This window comes from Salmo salar, chromosome 25 (genome assembly GCF_965601325.2).
Source record: "Salmo salar chromosome 25, fSalSal1, whole genome shotgun sequence".
Taxonomy (NCBI): domain Eukaryota; kingdom Metazoa; phylum Chordata; class Actinopteri; order Salmoniformes; family Salmonidae; genus Salmo; species Salmo salar.
The window spans coordinates 52905001-52922500 of record NC_138315.1 but is presented as its reverse complement, the minus strand read 5'-3'; the positions used below and the strand labels follow the sequence as shown (position 1 = coordinate 52922500).

Genomic DNA, 17500 nt, shown 5'->3' with positions numbered 1-17500 from the left:
AGACACCCTCCCAGACCAGGAAGACACCCTCCCAGACCAGGAAGACACCCTCCCAGACCAGAGAGACACCCTCCCAGACCAGGGAGACACCCTCCCAGACCAGGGAGACACCCTCCCAGACCAGAGAGACCAGGGAGACACCCTCCCAGACCAGAGAGACACCCTCCCAGACCAGGAAGACACCTTCCCAGACCAGGGAGACACCCTCCCAGACCAGAGAGACCAGGGAGACACCCTCCCAGACCAGGGAGACACCCTCCCAGACCAGGGAGACACCCTCCCAGACCAGAGAGACACCCTCCCAGACCAGAGAGACCAGAGAGACATGCTCTGCTCACACTTCCTATAATGGTCCAGGCCTAAAACACACAAAAACAACACTAGACACTATGGAACACAAATCTTCTACTATCTCATCCTGGAATATACGAGGTCTGAGGTCATCTGCCTTTAGCCTAAAGAGCAGGAACCCAGACTTCATTAAATACATTGGAAATATAGACATTGAGGAAGAGAGAGAGGGTCCAACACCTCACACCTGTACCAGCCAACCTCACTCTACTAGAATCTGATGTCAAATGTCTACTGTTTGCTGATGATCTGGTGCTTCTGTCCCCAACCAAGGAGGGCCTACAGCAACACCTAGATCTGTCCCCATCCAAGGAGGGCCTACAGCAGCACCTAGATCTGTCCCCAACCAAGGAGGGTCTACAGCAGCACCTAGATCTGTCCCCATCCAAGGAGGGCCTACAGCAGCACCTAGATCTGTCCCCAACCAAGGAGGGCCTACAGCAGCACCTAGATCTGTCCCCAACCAAGGAGGTCCTACAGCAGCACCTAGATCTGTCCCCAACCAAGGAGGTCCTACAGCAGCACCTAGATCTTCTGCATAGATTCTGCCAGACCTGGGCCCTGACAGTAAATCTCAGTAAGACAAAAATAATGGTGTTCCAGAAAAGTTCCAGTCGCCAGGACCACAAATACAAATTCTATCTAGACACAGTTGCCCTAGAGCACACAAAAACTAAACATACCTTGGCCTAAACATCAGCACCACAGATAACTTCCACAAAGCTGTGAACGATCTGAGAGACAAGGCAAGAAGGGCCTTCTATGCCATCAAAAGGGAACATAAAAACGCAACAGCCCAATTAGGATCGGACTAAAAATACTTCAATCAGTTACATTACCCTCTATGGCTATGAGGTCTGGGATCCACTCACCAACCAATAATTCACAAAATGCGACAAACACCCAAGTATCCTGAGAGTACAACGCAAAACCCCAAATAATGCACGGAGATGAAACTAGAGAAGAGTCTCCTCAGCCAGCTGGTTCTGAGGAGAGGAAGCTAGAGAAGAGTCTCCTCAGCCAGCTGGTTCTGAGGAGAGGAAGCTAGAGAAGAGTCTCCTCAGCCAGCTGGTTCTGGGGAGAGGAAGCTGGAGAAGAAACAAACGCAAACAGACCCCACAGAGCCCCAGGACAGCAACACAATTAGACCCAACCAGATCATGAGAAAACAAAAAGAAAATTTGTTAACACATTGGAAAGAATTTACAAAAAAACAGAGCAACCTAGAACGCTATTTGTCCCTAAACAGAGAGTACACAGCGGCAGAATACCTGACCACAGTGACTGACCCAAAATAACGAAAAACCTTGACTATGTACAGACTCAGTGAGCATAGCCTTGCTATTGAGAAAGGGAGGCAAACCTGGCTCTCAACAGAGGACAGGATATGTTGCCACTTTCCTACAAAATGAGGTGGAAACTGAGCTGCACTTCCTGCAAAATGTACGACCGTATTAGAGACACATATTTCCCTTAAATTACACAAAGAATTGAAACACAAATCAAATTTAGAAAAAAACTCCTGTATCTATTCCGCAAAATTGCCCAGTGTGCAGTCCTATCAGAAAAATGTGTGACCTGCTGTCACAAGAAAAGGGTCAACCAGTGGGTCAGAAACACCAATGAAATATAACCCAAATATTTCAAGGAAAAAATCTAAAGTAAGTTTGTTCTGAAGTATTTGAGTGATATAAGAAAGATCAGGAAACATATTTGTTTTCATATATTTTGCAGTAAAACAGTCTCCAAATGTACTTTACTTCCATACATTTTTTCAGCTGGTACCGGGGACCTTCAGACGAGTTTTGTGAGACCTGAGAAAAACATCCGACGTGTTTGTGAGAGTCTCATCTTTCCATCTTGCAGAAGAGCGACATGATGGACGCAGTGGAATGAGATACTTCACCCCCAGATGTCTCTGGCTTAAACTGGCAGATTTAGATTTCCCCAGGCGTGGACATCGACTTTAGGCTTTTAAATGTCTGATTTATTTTTTTCTTTGTTGTTTTGTTTATTGCTTATTTTACTTGAACATTTCTCATGCCAATAAAGCCTCTTTGAATTGAATTAAGAGAGAGAGAGAGAGAGAGAGAGAGAGAGAGAGAGAGAGAGAGAGCGAGCAAGCGAAGGAGAGAGAGAGAAAGAGAGAGAGAGAGAGAGAGCAAGCGAAGGAGAGAGAAAGGGAGAGTAAGAGAGAGAGAGAGAGCGGCAGACTACCAGACAAGCTAAATGCCTTCCATGCTCGCTTCGAGACAAGCAACACTGAACCATGCATGAGAGCACCAGCTGTTCTGAACGACTGTGTGATAACGCTCTCGGAAGCCGATGTGAACCAAACCTTTAAACAGGTCAACGTTCACAAAGCCGCTGGGCCAGACAGATTACCAGGACGTGTACTCAAAGCATGCGTGGACCAACTGGCAAGTGTCTTCACTGACATTTTCAACCTCTCCCTGACCGAGTCTATAATACCTACATGTTTCAAGCAGACCACCATAGTCCCTGTGCCCAAGGAAAAGAAGGTACCCTGTCTAAATGACTACTGACCCGTAGCACTCACGTCCGTAGCCATGAAATGCTTTGAAAGGCTGGTCATGGCTCACATCAACACCATCATCCCAGAAACCCTAGACTCACTCCAATTTGCATACAGCCCAAACAGATCCACAGATGATGGGATCTCTATTGCACTCCACTCTGCCCTTTCACACCTGGACAAAAGGAACACCTATGTGAGAATGCTATTCATTGACTACAGCTCAGCGTTCAACACCATAGTGCCCTCAAAGCTCATCAATAAGCTAAGGACCCTGGGACTAAACACCTCCCTCTGCAACTGGATCCTGGACTTCCCAACGGACCGCTCCCAGGTGGTGAGGGTAGGTAACAACACATCTGCCACGCTGATCCTCAACACTGGGGCCAAGACAGTTGTGAAGAGGGCACGACAAAACTTATTCCCCCTCAAGAAACTGAAAAGATTTGGCATGGGTCCTCAGATCCTCAAAAAAGTTCTACAGCTGCACCATTGAGAGCATCCTGACCGGTTGCAGCATCGCCTGGTATGGCAACCGCTCGGCATCTGACCGCAAGGCGATACAGAGGGTAGTGTGTACGGCCCAGTACATCACAGGGGCCAAGCTTCCTGCCATCCAGGACCTTTATACCAGGCGGTGTCAGAGGAAAGCCCAAAAGAATTGTCAGAGACTACAGTCACCCCAAGTCATAGACTGTTTTTTCTACTACCGCACGGCAAGCGGTACCGGAGCGACCAAATCTAGGACTAAAAACCAGCAACGCCAGCATGGTGTGTGCAACGCCAGGGTTGTGGGTTCGATTCCCATGGGGGACCAGTACAAAAAATAAAAAAATACAAAAATGCATGAAATGAAATGTATGCATTCACTACTGTAAGTCGCTCTGGATAAGAGCGTCGGCTAAATGACTAAAATGTAAAATGTAAAATGTAAAAAGTCTCCTTATTAACAGCTTCTACACCCATAACACCGTGGGAACAATTCATCAAATGGCCACTGGACTCAGAGGAGCTATAGCTACTGTATCTAGACTAATGTAGTTGTTTAAACACGGATTACTGTCATGTTACTGCGTCGGTCATTGTAAAGCAATCTCTCTTCTCTCTCTCTCTCTCTCTCTCCTCTTTCTCTCTCTCTCTTCTATCTCTTCTCTCCCTCTCAATTCAATTCAAGTTGCTTTATTGGCATGACGTAACAATGTACATATTGCCAAAGCTTACTGGATATTTACAATATAAATAAAAATACAAATAAAAATTGTCAACGGGACAACAGTAACAACAATAACCAAGGTTCAAAATAACCATACATTGAACGATAACAATAAGCATAGAGGACATGTGTAGGTTGGTTGACTCTGTCCCTCATCTTATGGCAGGCAGCAATGTAGTGCGCTGCCAACCCACAGCTCTCTGCGTCCTCCCCCAACAGGACGGGTAGCCTATCCTCATCAGAGAGGTCTGTGAAACCTTGAATAAGGGTTTCAAATTTGGGGAAATGACACTCTCTAATTGTTTTATATTTTTGTGTGTGGAAGGTGGGACGGGTGGTGTGGAAGGTAGTAGGGAGGGTAGGGGTGGTGTGGAAGGTAGTAGGGAGGGTAGGGGTGGTGTGGAAGGTAGTAGGGAGGGTAGGGGTGGTGTGGAAGGTAGTAGGGAGGGTAGGGGTGATGTGGAAGGTAGTAGGGAGGGTAGGGGTGGTGTGGAAGGTAGTAGGGGGGGTAGGGCTGGTGTGTGAAAGGTAGTAGGGAGGGTAGGGGTGGTGTGGAAGGAGTAGGGAGGGTAGAGTGGTGTGGAAGGTCGTAGGGAGGGTAGGGGTGGTTTGGAAGGTAGTAGGGAGGGTAGGGGTGGTAGGGAAGGTAGTAGGGAGGGTAGGGGTGGTGTGGAAGGTAGTAGGGAGGGTAGGGGTGGTGTGGAAGGTAGTAGGGAGGGTAGGGATGGTGAGGAAGGTAGTAGGGAGGGTAGGGGTGGTTTGGAAGGTAGTAGGGAGGGTAGGGGTGGTGTGGAAGGTAGTAGGGAGGGTAGGGATGGTGTGGAAGGTAGTAGGGAGGGTAGGGGTGGTGTGGAAGGTAGTAGGGAGGGTATGGGTGGTGTGGAAGGTAGTAGGCAGGGTAGGGGTGGTGAGGAAGGTAGTAGGGAGGGTAGGGGTGGTGTGGAAGGTAGTAGGGAGGGTAAGGGTGGTGTGGAAGGTAGTAGGGAGGGTAGGGGTGGTGTGGAAGGTAGTAGGGAGGGTAAGGGTGGTGTGTAGAAGGTAGTAGGGAGGGTAGGGGTGGTGTGGAAGGTAGTAGGGAGGTTAAGGGAGGTGTCTAGAAGGTTAGTAGTGAGGGTAGGGGTGGTTTGGAAGATAGTAGGGAGGGTAGGGTTGGTGTGGAAGGTAGTAGGGAGGGTAAGGGTGGTGTGTAGAAGGTAGTAGGGAGGGTAGGGGTGGTGCGGAAGGTAGTAGGGAGGGTAGGGGTGGTGAGGAAGGTAGTAGGGAGGGTAGGGGTGGTGTGGAAGGTAGTAGGGAGGGTAAGGGTGGTGTGTAGAAAGTAGTAGGGAGGGGAGGGGTGGTGTGGAAGGTAGTAGGGAGGGTAAGGGTGGTGTGTAGAAGGTAGTAGGGAGGGTAGGGGTGGTGTGGAAGGTAGTAGGGAGGGTAGGGGTGGTGTGGAAGGTAGTAGGGAGGGTAAGGGTGGTGTGTAGAAGGTAGTAGGGAGGGTAGGGGTGGTGTGGAAGGTAGTAGGGAGGGTAGGGGTGGTGTGGAAGGTAGTACGGAGGGTAGGGGTGGTGTGTGGAAGGTAGTAGGGAGGGGAGGGGTGGTGTGGAAGGTAGTAGGGAGGGTAGGGGTGGTGTGGAAGGTAGTAGGGGGGGTAGGGCTGGTGTGTGGAAGGTAGTAGGGAGGGTAGGGGTGGTGTGGAAGGAGTAGGGAGGGTAGAGTGGTGTGGAAGGTCGTAGGGAGGGTAGGGGTGGTTTGGAAGGTAGTAGGGAGGGTAGGGGTGGTAGGGAAGGTAGTAGGGAGGGTAGGGGTGGTGTGGAAGGTAGTAGGGAGGGTAGGGGTGGTGTGGAAGGTAGTAGGGAGGGTAGGGATGGTGTGGAAGGTAGTAGGGAGGGTAGGGGTGGTGTGGAAGGTAGTAGGGAGGGTAGGGGTGGTGTGGAAGGTAGTAGGGAGGGTAGGGGTGGTGTGGAAGGTAGTAGGGAGGGTAGGGGTGATGTGGAAGGTAGTAGGGAGGGTAGGGGTGGTGTGGAAGGTAGTAGGGGGGGTAGGGCTGGTGTGTGAAGGTAGTAGGGAGGGTAGGGGTGGTGTGGAAGGAGTAGGGAGGGTAGAGTGGTGTGGAAGGTCGTAGGGAGGGTAGGGGTGGTTTGGAAGGTAGTAGGGAGGGTAGGGGTGGTAGTGGAAGGTAGTAGGGAGGGTAGGGGTGGTGTGGAAGGTAGTAGGGAGGGTAGGGGTGGTGTGGAAGGTAGTAGGGAGGGTAGGGGTGGTGAGGAAGGTAGTAGGGAGGGTAGGGGTGGTTTGGAAGGTAGTAGGGAGGGTAGGGGTGGTGTGGAAGGTAGTAGGGAGGGTAGGGGTGGTGTGGAAGGTAGTAGGGAGGGTAGGGGTGGTGTGGAAGGTAGTAGGGAGGGTAGGGGTGGTGTGGAAGGTAGTAGGGAGGGTAGGGGTGGTGTGGAAGGTAGTAGGGAGGGTAGGGGTGGTGTGGAAGGTAGTAGGGAGGGTAAGGGTGGTGTGGAAGGTAGTAGGGAGGGTAGGGGTGGTGTGGAAGGAGTAGGGAGGGTAGAGTGGTGTGGAAGGTCGTAGGGAGGGTAGGGGTGGTTTGGAAGGTAGTAGGGAGGGTAGGGGTGGTAGGGAAGGTAGTAGGGAGGGTAGGGGTGGTGTGGAAGGTAGTAGGGAGGGTAGGGCTGGTGTGTGGAAGGTAGTAGGGAGGGTAGGGGTGGTGTGGAAGGAGTAGGGAGGGTAGAGTGGTGTGGAAGGTCGTAGGGAGGGTAGGGGTGGTGTGGAAGGTAGTAGGGAGGGTAGGGGTGGTAGTGGAAGGTAGTAGGGAGGGTAGGGGTGGTGTGGAAGGTAGTAGGGAGGGTAGGGGTGGTGTGGAAGGTAGTAGGGAGGGTAGGGGTGGTGAGGAAGGTAGTAGGGAGGGTAGGGGTGGTGTAGGAAGGTAGTAGGGAGGGTAGGGGTGGTGTGGAAGGTAGTAGGGAGGGTAGGGATGGTGTGGAAGGTAGTAGGGAGGGTAGGGGTGGTGTGGAAGGTAGTAGGGAGGGTAGGGGTGGTGTGGAAGGTAGTAGGGAGGGTAGGGGTGGTGTGGAAGGTAGTAGGGAGGGTAGGGGTGATGTGGAAGGTAGTAGGGAGGGTAGGGGTGGTGTGGAAGGTAGTAGGGGGGGTAGGGCTGGTGTGTGAAAGGTAGTAGGGAGGGTAGGGGTGGTGTGGAAGGAGTAGGGAGGGTAGAGTGGTGTGGAAGGTCGTAGGGAGGGTAGGGATGGTTTGGAAGGTAGTAGGGAGGGTTGGGGTGGTAGGGAAGGTAGTAGGGAGGGTAGGGGTGGTGTGGAAGGTAGTAGGGAGGGTAGGGGTGGTGTGGAAGGTAGTAGGGAGGGTAGGGATGGTGAGGAAGGTAGTAGGGAGGGTAGGGGTGGTGTGGAAGGTAGTAGGGAGGGTAGGGGTGGTGAGGAAGGTAGTAGGGAGGGTAGGGGTGGTGTGGAAGGTAGTAGGGAGGGTAAGGGTGGTGTGGAAGGTAGTAGGGAGGGTAGGGGTGGTGTGGAAGGTAGTAGGGAGGGTAAGGGTGGTGTGTAGAAGGTAGTAGGGAGGGTAGGGGTGGTGTGGAAGGTAGTAGGGAGGTTAAGGGAGGTGTCTAGAAGGTTAGTAGTGAGGGTAGGGGTGGTGTGGAAGATAGTAGGGAGGGTAGGGTTGGTGTGGAAGGTAGTAGGGAGGGTAAGGGTGGTGTGTAGAAGGTAGTAGGGAGGGTAGGGGTGGTGTGGAAGGTAGTAGGGAGGGTAGGGGTGGTGTGGAAGGTAGTAGGGAGGGTAGGGGTGGTGTGTGGAAGGTAGTAGGGAGGGGAGGGTAGGGGTGTGGAAGGTAGTAGGGAGGGTAGGAATGGTGGTGTGGAAGGTAGTAGGGGGGGTAGGGCTGGTGTGTGGGAGGTAGTAGGGAGGGTAGGGGTGGTGTGGAAGGAGTAGGGAGGGTAGAGTGGTGTGGAAGGTCGTAGGGAGGGTAGGGGTGGTGTGGAAGGTAGTAGGGAGGGTAGGGGTGGTTTGGAAGGTAGTAGGGAGGGTAGGGGTGGTAGGGAAGGTAGTAGGGAGGGTAGGGGTGGTGTGGAAGGTAGTAGGGAGGGTAGGGATGGTGTGGAAGGTAGTAGGGAGGGTAGGGATGGCGAGGAAGGAAGTAGGGAGGGTAGGGGTGGTTTGGAAGGTAGTAGGGAGGGTAGGGGTGGTGTGGAAGGTAGTAGGGAGGGTAGGGATGGTGAGGAAGGAAGTAGGGAGGGTAGGGGTGGTTTGGTAGGTAGTAGGGAGGGTAGGGGTGGTGTGGAAGGTAGTAGGCAGGGTAGGGATGGTGAGGAAGGAAGTAGGGAGGGTAGGGGTGGTTAGGAAGGTAGTAGGGAGGGTAGGGGTGGTGTGGAAGGTAGTAGGGAGGGTAGGGATGGTGTGGAAGGTAGTAGGGAGGGTAGGGGTGGTGTGGAAGGTAGTAGGGAGGGTAGGGGTGGTGTGGAAGGTAGTAGGGAGGGTAGGGGTGGTGTGGAAGGTAGTAGGGAGGGTAGGGGTGAAAGTGTTGCTGACAGCAGTGTGTGTGTGTGTGTGTCTGAGCAGTGGGAAGTGTTGCTGACAGCAGTGTGTGTGTGTGTGTGTGTGTGTGTGTGTGTGTGTGTGTGTGTGTGTGTGTGTGTGTGTGTGTGTGTGTGTGTGTGTGTGTGTGTGTGTGTGTGTGTGTGTATGTGTGTGTGTGTGTGTGTGTGTGTGTGTGTGTGTGTGTGTGTGTGTGTGTGTGTGTGTGTGTGTGTGTGTGTGTGTGTGACAGGCCACAGGACGAGGCTGGAGCTCAGGAGATAGAGAAGGAGAGAGAGAAGGAGAGAGAGAAGGAGAGATAGAGAAGGAGAGATAGAGAAGGAGAGAGAGGAGAGAGCGAAGGAGAGAGAAGGAGAGATAGAGAAGGAGAGAGAGAAGGAGAGATAGAGAAGGAGAGAGAGACAGAGAAGGAGAGAGAGAGAAGGAGAGAGAGAAGGAGAGAGCGAAGGAGAGAGAGAGAAGGAGAGAGAGAAGGAGAGAGCGAAGGAGAGAGAGACAGAGAAGGAGAGAGCGAAGGAGAGAGAGAGAAGGAGAGAGCGAAGGAGAGACAGAGAAGGAGAGAGCGAAGGAGAGATAGAGAAGGAGAGAGAGAAGGAGAGAGAGAGAAGGAGAGAGCGAAGGAGAGATAGAGAAGGAGAGAGAGAAGGAGAGAGAGAGAAGGAGAGAGAGAAGGAGAGAGAGAGAAGGAGAGAGAGAAGGAGAGAGAGAAGGAGAGAGAGAGAAGGAGAGAGAGAAGGAGAGAGCGAAGGAGAGAGAGAAGGAGAGAGCGAAGGAGAGAGAGACAGAGAAGGAGAGAGAGAGAAGGAGAGAGCGATGGAGAGAGAGAGAAGGAGAGAGAGAAGGAGAGAGAGAAGGAGAGAGAGAGAGAAGGCGAGATAGAGAAGGAGAGAGAGAAGGAGAGAGAGAAGGCGGGAGTATGAGAGAGAGAGAAGGAGAGATAGAGAAGGAGAGAGAGAAGGAGAGAGAGGAGAGAGCGAAGGAGAGAGAGAGAAGGAGAGAGAGAAGGAGAGAGAGAGAGAAGGCGAGATAGAGAAGGAGAGATAGAGAAGGACAGATAGAGAAGGAGAGCATCTCAGTGCTGTTGGTGCAGGGTGGGGGTGCAGGGTGGGGGTGCAGGGTGGGGGTGCAGAGCCAATGGGACAGGAGATGTAGAGTTATGGAGAAGATAGAGATGGAGTGTGTCTCCTACCCAGTGATGACCAGATAACTGTGGTACTGACCGTCTTTGGGCAGAGAGAGAGGTAGATCCAGACTAGGTGTTCGACCAGACGAGAGGCTGCCGCTGTGGAGAGACCAGTTCAACTCTGACATGCTGTCTGGTATCCAGCCACACAGACTGGACTCGAAGTCACACAGACCGCCCAGAGACCAAGGTGTAGCGCCTAGAGAGGAGAGAGGTACAGATTGAGAGAGGGGACAGAGAAAGAGAGGGAGGGAGGGAGGGAGGGAGGGAGGGAGGGAGGGAGGGAGGGAGGGAGGGAGGGAGGGAGGGAAGGAGGGTGGGAGGGAGGGAGGGAGCTAGGGAGGGAGGGAGGGAGGGAGGGAGGGAGGGAGAGAGAGAGGGAGGGAGGGAGGGTGGGAGGGAGGAAGGGAGGGTGGGTGGGAGGGTGGGAGGGAGGGAGGGAGGGATCAATGATGCTGATCAGACTGATCGTGATCAATACCTGTCTGAGACGTACAATGCGAAGACGCCCAGAAGCCCAGAAGCCCTGAAGCCCAGAAGCCCAGAAGCCCTGAAGCCCTGAAGCCCAGAAGCCCTGAAGCCCTGAAGCCCTGAAGCCCTGAAGCCCAGAAGCCCTGAAGCCCAGAAGCCCTGAAGCCCTGAAGCCCTGAAGCCCTGCGCGTGTGTGTTTGTGCTCTTGTGTGTTCAACTAACACCACAATAACCGATTCTTTAAAATACCATTAAAACTAGATCTATATCCCTGGAAGGTTCTGGCAAAACCATTCATGAACATCAACAGGATGAACCTACATTTGGCAGGATGAACCTAGATTTGGCAGGATGAACCTAGATTTGGCAGGATGAACCCACATTTGGCAGGATGAACCTACATTTGGCAGGATGAACCTACATTTGACAGGATGAATCTACATTTGGCAGGATGAAGCAACATTTGGCAGGATAAATCTACATTTGGCAGAATAAATCTAAATTTGGCAGGATGAACCTACATTTGGCAGGATGAACCTACATTTGGCAGGATGAACCCACATTTGGCAGGATGAACCTACATTTGGCAGGATGAACCTACATTTGGCAGGTTGAACCTACATTTGGCAGGATGAACCTACATTTGGCAGGATGAACCTACATTTGGCAGGATGAACCTACATTTGGCAGGATGAGTCCAAATTTGGCAGGATGAGTCTAAATTTGGCAGGATGAACCTACATTTGGCAGGATGAACCTACATTTGGCAGGATGAGTCTACATTTGGCAGGATGAACCTACATTTGGCAGGATGAGTCTAAATTTGGCAGGATGAGTCTACATTTGGCAGGATGAACCTACATTTGGCAGGATGAACCTACATTTGGCAGGATGAACCTACATTTGGCAGGATGAGTCTAAATTTGGCAGGATGAGTCTAAATTTGGCAGGATGAACCTACATTTGGCAGGATGAACCCACATTTGGCAGGATGAGTCTACATTTGGCAGGATGAACCTACATTTGGCAGGATGAGTCTAAATTTGGCAGGATGAGTCTACATTTGGCAGGATGAATCTACATTTGGCAGGATGAGTCTAAATTTGGCAGGATGAACCTACATTTGGCAGGATGAAGCAACATTTGGCAGGATAAATCTAAATTTGGCAGAATAAATCTACATTTGGCAGGATGAATCTACATTTGGCAGGATGAGTCTAAATTTTGCAGGATGAACCTACATTTGGCAGGATGAACCTACATTTGGCAGGATGAACCTACATTTGGCAGGTTGATTCTACATTTGGCAGGATGAACCTACATTTGGCAGGATGAACCTACATTTGGCAGGATGAACCTACATTTGGCAGGATGAACCTACATTTGGCAGGATGAGTCTAAATTTGGCAGGATGAACCTACATTTGGCAGGATGAACCTACATTTGGCAGGATGAGTCTAAATTTGGCAGGATGAACCTACATTTGGCAGGATGAGTCTAAATTTGGCAGGATGAGTCTACATTTGGCAGGATGAACCTACATTTGGCAGGATGAGTCTACATTTGGCAGGTTGAACCTACATTTGGCAGGATGAACCTACATTTGGCAGGATGAGTCTACATTTGGCAGGATGAATCTACATTTGACAGGATGAATCTACATTTGGCAGGATGAATCTACATTTGGCAGGATGAATCTACATTTGGCAGGATGAATCTACATTTGCCTGGCGTTTTAGCTATCGGCGCGCCTAATCAGTCAGTTCTGTACCTTCCTGGCTGAGTGCCATAGTGGGTGAAATGAATGAGCTCACCTGGCAACCAGAGCGCCAAACACATGAGGCAATAAAATGTTGTAGTCTGCCTGGAAATTAATTCAATAAATGTTTTAACATATTTGATCATTTCATGTTCTCCTCTTCTTTGAATTTAAATACTTTTTAAGTACCAACTTCAGAATTTGTTTTAATTTTCAAGGTATTCCAGGACTTGGTCGTGCTCCTCTTTTGGCAGCGGTGGTATCCTCTAAACGTGGCAGGATGGGAGTATATAATTACCTGCTCCTCTTTGGGCAGCGGTGGTATCCTCTAAACGTGGCAGGATGGGAGTATATAATTACCTGCTCCTCTTTGGGCAGCGGTGGTATCCTCTAAACGTGGCAGGATGGGAGTATATAATTACCTGCTCCTCTTTGGGCAGCGGTGGTATCCTCTAAACGTGGCAGGATGGGAGTATATAATTACCTGCTCCTCTTTTGGCAGCGGTGGTATCCTCTAAACGTGGCAGGATGGGAGTATATCATTACTTGCTCCTCTTTGGGCAGCGGTGGTATCCTCTAAACGTGGCAGGATAGGAGTATATAATTACCTGCTCCTCTTTGGGCAGCGGTGGTATCCTCTAAACGTGGCAGGGTCGGTGTGGCACTGTCAGGTAGAGTGGTGGTTTCTTTACAGAGGAGAGAAGAAGAACAAGATTGCTTAAAATGGAGAACTGACGTATGGAATTGTTTTAAGATGTCAAACCATGGATCACTGGAGTTCAAGCATCCCTATAGGTAACAACATTTTTGTAAATAAAGTTGGTATTTTCAAAATATTGAATTTGGCCTTTACTACTATAGCCTATAGAAACGCATTGAATAACACATTCAAAAATGGCAAAAAAAGACAGTTCAAAAATAAATCATAAGGTTTTAAAGAGTCTGTCCAATATCTAGGAGATTAAAGAAAGCTCAGGATATATATATATATATATATATATATATATATATATATATATAATATATATATACACAGTACCAGTCAAAAGTTATAGAACAACTACTCATTTCAGGGTTTTTGTTAATTTGTGACTATTTTCTACATTGTAGAATAATAGTGAAGACAATAAAACTATGAAATAACACATGGAATCATGTACAAAAAAAAAAACGTTATATAAAAATATATTTGAGATTTGAGATTCTTCAAAATAGCCACCCTTTGCCTTGATGACAGCATTGCACACCCTTGGCATTTTCTCAACCAGCTTCATGAGGTAGTCACCTGGAATGAGATAGTCATATAATATTAGAGTCTACTGGGTGGTGGTATAATATTAGAGTATATTGGGTGGTGGTATAATATTAGAGTCTATTGGGTGGTGGTATAATATTAGAGTATATTGGGTGGTGGTATAATATTAGAGTCTATTGGGTGGTGGTGTAATATTAGAGTCTATTGGGTGGTGGTATAATATTAGAGTCTATTGGGTGGTATAATATTAGAGTCTATTGGGTGGTGGTGTAATATTAGAGTCTATTGGGTGGTGGTATAATATTAGAGTCTACTGGGTGGTGGTATAATATTAGAGTCTACTGGGTGGTGGTGTAATATTAGAGTCTATTGGGTGGTGGTATAATATTAGAGTATATTGGGTGGTGGTGTAATATTAGAGTCTATTGGGTGGTGGTGTAATATTAGAGTCTATTGGGTGGTGGTGTAATATTAGAGTATATTGGGTGGTGGTATAATATTAGAGTCTATTGGGTGGTGGTGTAATATTACAGTCTATTGGGTGGTGGTATAATATTAGAGTCTATTGGGTGGTATAATATTAGAGTCTATTGGGTGGTGGTGTAATATTAGAGTCTACTGGGTGGTGGTATAATATTAGAGTCTATTGGGTGGTGGTGGTATAATATTAGAGTCTACTGGGTGGTGGTATAATATTAGAGTCTATTGGGTGGTATAATATTAGAGTCTATTGGGTGGTGGTATAATATTAGAGTCTATTGGGTGGTGGTATAATATTAGAGTCTATTGGGTGGTGGTGTAATATTAGAGTCTATTGGGTGGTGGTATAATATTAGAGTCTATTGGGTGGTGGTATAATATTAGAGTCTATTGGGTGGTATAATATTAGAGTCTATTGGGTGGTGGTATAATATTAGAGTCTTTTGGGTGGTGGTATAATATTAGAGTCTATTGGGTAGTGGTATAATATTAGAGTCTATTGGGTGGTGGTGGTATAATATTAGAGTCTACTGGGTGGTGGTATAATATTGGAGTCTATTGGGTGGTATAATATTAGAGTCTATTGGGTGGTGGTATAATATTAGAGTCTATTGGGTGGTGGTATAATATTAGAGTCTATTGCGTGGTGGTGTAATATTAGAGTCTATTGGGTGGTGGTATAATATTAGAGTCTATTGGGTGGTGGTATAATATTAGAGTCTATTGGGTGGTATAATATTAGAGTCTATTGGGTGGTGGTATAATATTAGAGTCTATTGGGTGGTGGTGTAATATTAGAGTCTATTGGGTGGTGGTGTAATATTAGAGTCTATTGGGTGGTGGTATAATATTAGAGTCTATTGGGTGGTGGTATAATATTAGAGTCTATTGGGTGATGTAATATTAGAGTCTATTGGGTGGTGGTATAATATTAGAGTCTATTGGGTGGTGGTGTAATATTAGAGTCTATTGGGTGGTGGTGTAATATTAGAGTCTATTGGGTGGTGGTATAATATTAGAGTCTATTGGGTGGTATAATATTAGAGTCTATTGGGTGGTGGTATAATATTAGAGTCTACTGGGTGGTGGTATAATATTAGAGTCTATTGGGTGGTGGTGTAATATTAGAGTCTATTGGGTGGTGGTGTAATATTAGAGTCTATTGGGTGGTGGTATAATATTAGAGTCTATTGGGTGGTGGTATAATATTAGAGTCTATTGGGTGGTATAATATTAGAGTCTATTGGGTGGTGGTGTAATATTAGAGTCTATTGGGTGGTGGTGTAATATTAGAGTCTATTGGGTGGTGGTGTAATATTAGAGTCTATTGGGTGGTGGTATAATATTAGAGTCTATTGGGTGGTGGTATAATATTAGAGTCTATTGGGTGGTGGTATAATATTAGAGTCTATTGGGTGGTGGTGTAATATTAGAGTCTATTGGGTGGTGTAATATTAGAGTCTATTGGGTGGTGGTATAATATTAGAGTCTATTGGGTGGTATAATATTAGAATCTATTGGGTGGTGGTGTAATATTAGAGTCTATTGGGTGGTGGTGTAATATTAGAGTCTATTGGGTGGTGGTGTAATATTAGAGTCTATTGGGTGGTGGTATAATATTAGAGTCTATTAGGTGGTATAATATTAGAGTCTATTGGGTGGTGTAATATTAGAGTCTATTGGGTGGTGGTGTAATATTAGAGTCTATTGGGTGGTGGTATAATATTAGAGTCTATTGGGTGGTGTAATATTAGAGTCTATTGGGTGGTGGTGTAATATTAGAGTCTATTGGGTGGTGGTGTAATATTAGAGTCTATTGGGTGGTGGTATAATATTAGAGTCTATTGGGTGGTGTAATATTAGAGTCTATTGGGTGGTGGTGTAATTTTAGTCTATTGGGTGGTGTAATATTAGAGTCTATTGGGTGGTGGTATAATATTAGAGTCTATTGGGTGGTGGTATAATATTAGAGTCTATTGGGTGGTGGTATAATATTAGAGTCTATTGGGTGGTATAATATTAGAGTCTATTGGGTGGTGGTGTAATATTAGAGTCTATTGGGTGGTGGTATAATATTAGAGTCTATTGGGTGGTATAATATTAGAGTCTATTGGGTGGTGGTGTAATATTAGAGTCTATTGGGTGGTGGTATAATATTAGAGTCTATTGGGTGGTATAATATTAGAGTCTATTGGGTGGTGTAATATTAGAGTCTATTGGGTGGTGGTATAATATTAGAGTCTATTGGGTGGTGGTGTAATATTAGAGTCTATTAGGTGGTGGTATAATATTAGAGTCTATTGGGTGGTGTAATATTAGAGTCTATTGGGTGGTGGTGTAATATTAGAGTCTATTGGGTGGTGGTGTAATATTAGAGTCTATTAGGTGGTGGTATAATATTAGAGTCTATTGGGTGGTGTAATATTAGAGTCTATTGGGTGGTGGTGTAATATTAGAGTCTATTGGGTGGTGGTATAATATTAGAGTCTATTGGGTGGTGTAATATTAGAGTCTACTGGGTGGTGGTGTAATATTAGAGTCTACTGGGTGGTGGTGTAATATTAGAGTCTATTGGGTGGTGGTGTAATATTAGAGTCTATTGGGTGGTGTAATATTAGAGTCTATTGGGTGGTGTAATATTAGAGTCTATTGGGTGGTATAATATTAGAGTCTACTGGGTGGTGGTGTAATATTAGAGTCTACTGGGTGGTGGTATAATATTAGAGTCTATTGGGTGGTGGTGTAATATTAGAGTCTATTGGGTGGTGTAATAGTAGAGTCTATTGGGTGGTGGTATAATATTAGAGTCTATTGGGTGGTATAATATTAGAGTCTATTGGGTGGTATAATATTAGAGTCTACTGGGTGGTGGTATAATATTAGAGTCTATTGGGTGGTGGTATAATATTAGAGTCTATTGGGTGGTGGTGTAATATCAGTCTTACACAGCCTGTAGTCCCGTCCCCTCCCAGTAAACCTGAAACCACTGGGACACAGCCTGTAGTCCCGTCCCCTCCCAGTAAACCTGAAACCACTGGGACACAGCCTGTAGTCCCGTCCCCTCCCAGTAAACCTGAAACCACTGGGACACAGCCTGTAGTCCCGTCCCCTCCCAGTAAACCTGAAACCACTGGGACACAGCCTGTAGTCCCGTCCCCTCCCAGTAAACCTGAAACCACTGGGACACAGCCTGTAGTCCCGTCCCCTCCCAGTAAACCTGAAACCACTGGGACACAGCCTGTAGTCCCGTCCCCTCCCAGTAAACCTGAAACCACTGGGACACAGCCTGTAGTCCCGTCCCCTCCCAGTAAACCTGAACCAGTTGGACACAGCCTATAGTCCCGTCCCCTCCCAGTAAACCTGAAACCACTGGGACACAGCCTGTAGTCCCGTCCCCTCCCAGTAAACCTGAAACCACTGGGACACAGCCTGTAGTCCCGTCCCCTCCCAGTAAACCTGAAACCACTGGGACACAGCCTGTAGTCCCGTCCCCTCCCAGTAAACCTGAAACCACTGGGACACAGCCTGTAGTCCCGTCCCCTCCCAGTAAACCTGAAACCACTGGGACACAGCCTGTAGTCCCGTCCCCTCCCAGTAAACCTGAACCACTGGGACAGAGCCTGTAGTCCCGTCCCCTCCCAGTAAACCTGAACCAGTTGGACACAGCCTGTAGTCCCGTCCCCTCCCAGTAAACCTGAACCAGTTGGACACAGCCTGTAGTCCCGT

At 47.9% G+C, this 17500-nt stretch overlaps 1 protein-coding gene across 1 annotated transcript in view; it reads right to left on the bottom strand.

The window, feature by feature from the left end:
• The window catches only part of LOC106586935 (neuropilin-2), a 258021-nt gene that overhangs the window by 38725 nt on the left and 201796 nt on the right, over window positions 1-17500 (bottom strand). The window contains exons 12-13 of the mRNA XM_082969249.1: window positions 12648-12725; window positions 9816-10008 (exon numbers count right to left, since the gene is read on the bottom strand). Coding sequence (XP_082825375.1) covers window positions 9816-10008; window positions 12648-12725 — 271 coding nt within the window. The remainder of the gene's footprint in view (window positions 1-9815; window positions 10009-12647; window positions 12726-17500) is intronic.